The sequence below is a fragment of the Camelina sativa genome, chromosome 13, assembly GCF_000633955.1.
Source record: "Camelina sativa cultivar DH55 chromosome 13, Cs, whole genome shotgun sequence".
Taxonomy (NCBI): Eukaryota; Viridiplantae; Streptophyta; class Magnoliopsida; order Brassicales; family Brassicaceae; genus Camelina; species Camelina sativa.
Genome location: NC_025697.1, coordinates 184008 through 184924, shown reverse-complemented (window position 1 = coordinate 184924; position 917 = coordinate 184008). Strand labels below are relative to the sequence as shown.

General features: G+C 43.0%; 1 protein-coding gene across 1 annotated transcript in view; it reads left to right on the top strand.

Moving 5' to 3' along the window:
- Positions 348–917, top strand: part of LOC104734152 (thylakoid ADP,ATP carrier protein, chloroplastic) — a 3118-nt gene continuing 2548 nt past the window's right edge. The window contains exon 1 of the mRNA XM_010453676.2: positions 348–866. Coding sequence (XP_010451978.1) covers positions 429–866 — 438 coding nt within the window. The 5' untranslated portion in view covers positions 348–428. The remainder of the gene's footprint in view (positions 867–917) is intronic.

The following is a 917-nucleotide window of genomic DNA, read 5'->3' as shown; positions in this document are numbered from 1 at the left end:
TTTTTTTTTTTTTTTCAATTACAAATTTAAATGGCCCTTCTCATGGGAAACATATCAGAAGATTCAAAAGTATTTAACGATATTTGTCATTTTCGTAAAATCTGAAAATTTAATTACACGGACTAACCGTTACTTTTGGCCGGAAGTTATATTTTTCATAATGGTATGTTCCAACTTCCAAGTCTCGGAAAAAGCCCAACTGAGCCCACTAATTTGACTAGAGCTTTTTTGTTTGGATCCCATTATTAAAAATATACTAACTGTTTTATTTACAGGAATGCCATCACCGGAGACAATTTATTTATAGTACAATTTTGTTGCAAATGTATAAACCCAAATTTAAATCTGAATATTCCTCTCAGGCAGGCGAGAGATTTTGGAAGCCCACAAAAAAAAAAAAAATAAGAAATCCAAAAATTTGATCCGCCATGGGAGAAGAGAAGTCTCTACTTCAATTCCGTAGTGTTCCTTCACTCAGGACCTCTGATTTCGCTCTCACCGACGAACCTTCATGGAGCCTCCTGGAGAACAACGTGTCGTCGAATCGTCGGACAAGGAACAAAAGAATCGGTGGTGGCGGTTTTACCAATTTCGCCTCCTTATCTGTAGCGACTCGGAGAGATCGGAAGGAATCTCAGTTTAACGGTGGGAATGGCGGCGGAGGCGGAGCATTCGCGTCGGTGTCGGTGGTGTTTCGCAAGGAGGAGGATGAGTTCGCGCCTAGTTCGGCTCAGCTCTTGAAAAATCCGGTCGCTTTACTGTCATTCGTACCGAAAGACGCCGCACTGTTCTTCGCCGGGGCGTTCGCCGGAGCCGCCGCAAAGTCAGTGACGGCACCGCTTGACCGAATAAAGCTCCTAATGCAGGTAAGACCAAGAGAGCTCTCTCCTCTCATTCTCAACAACTTTAAGGTTTTC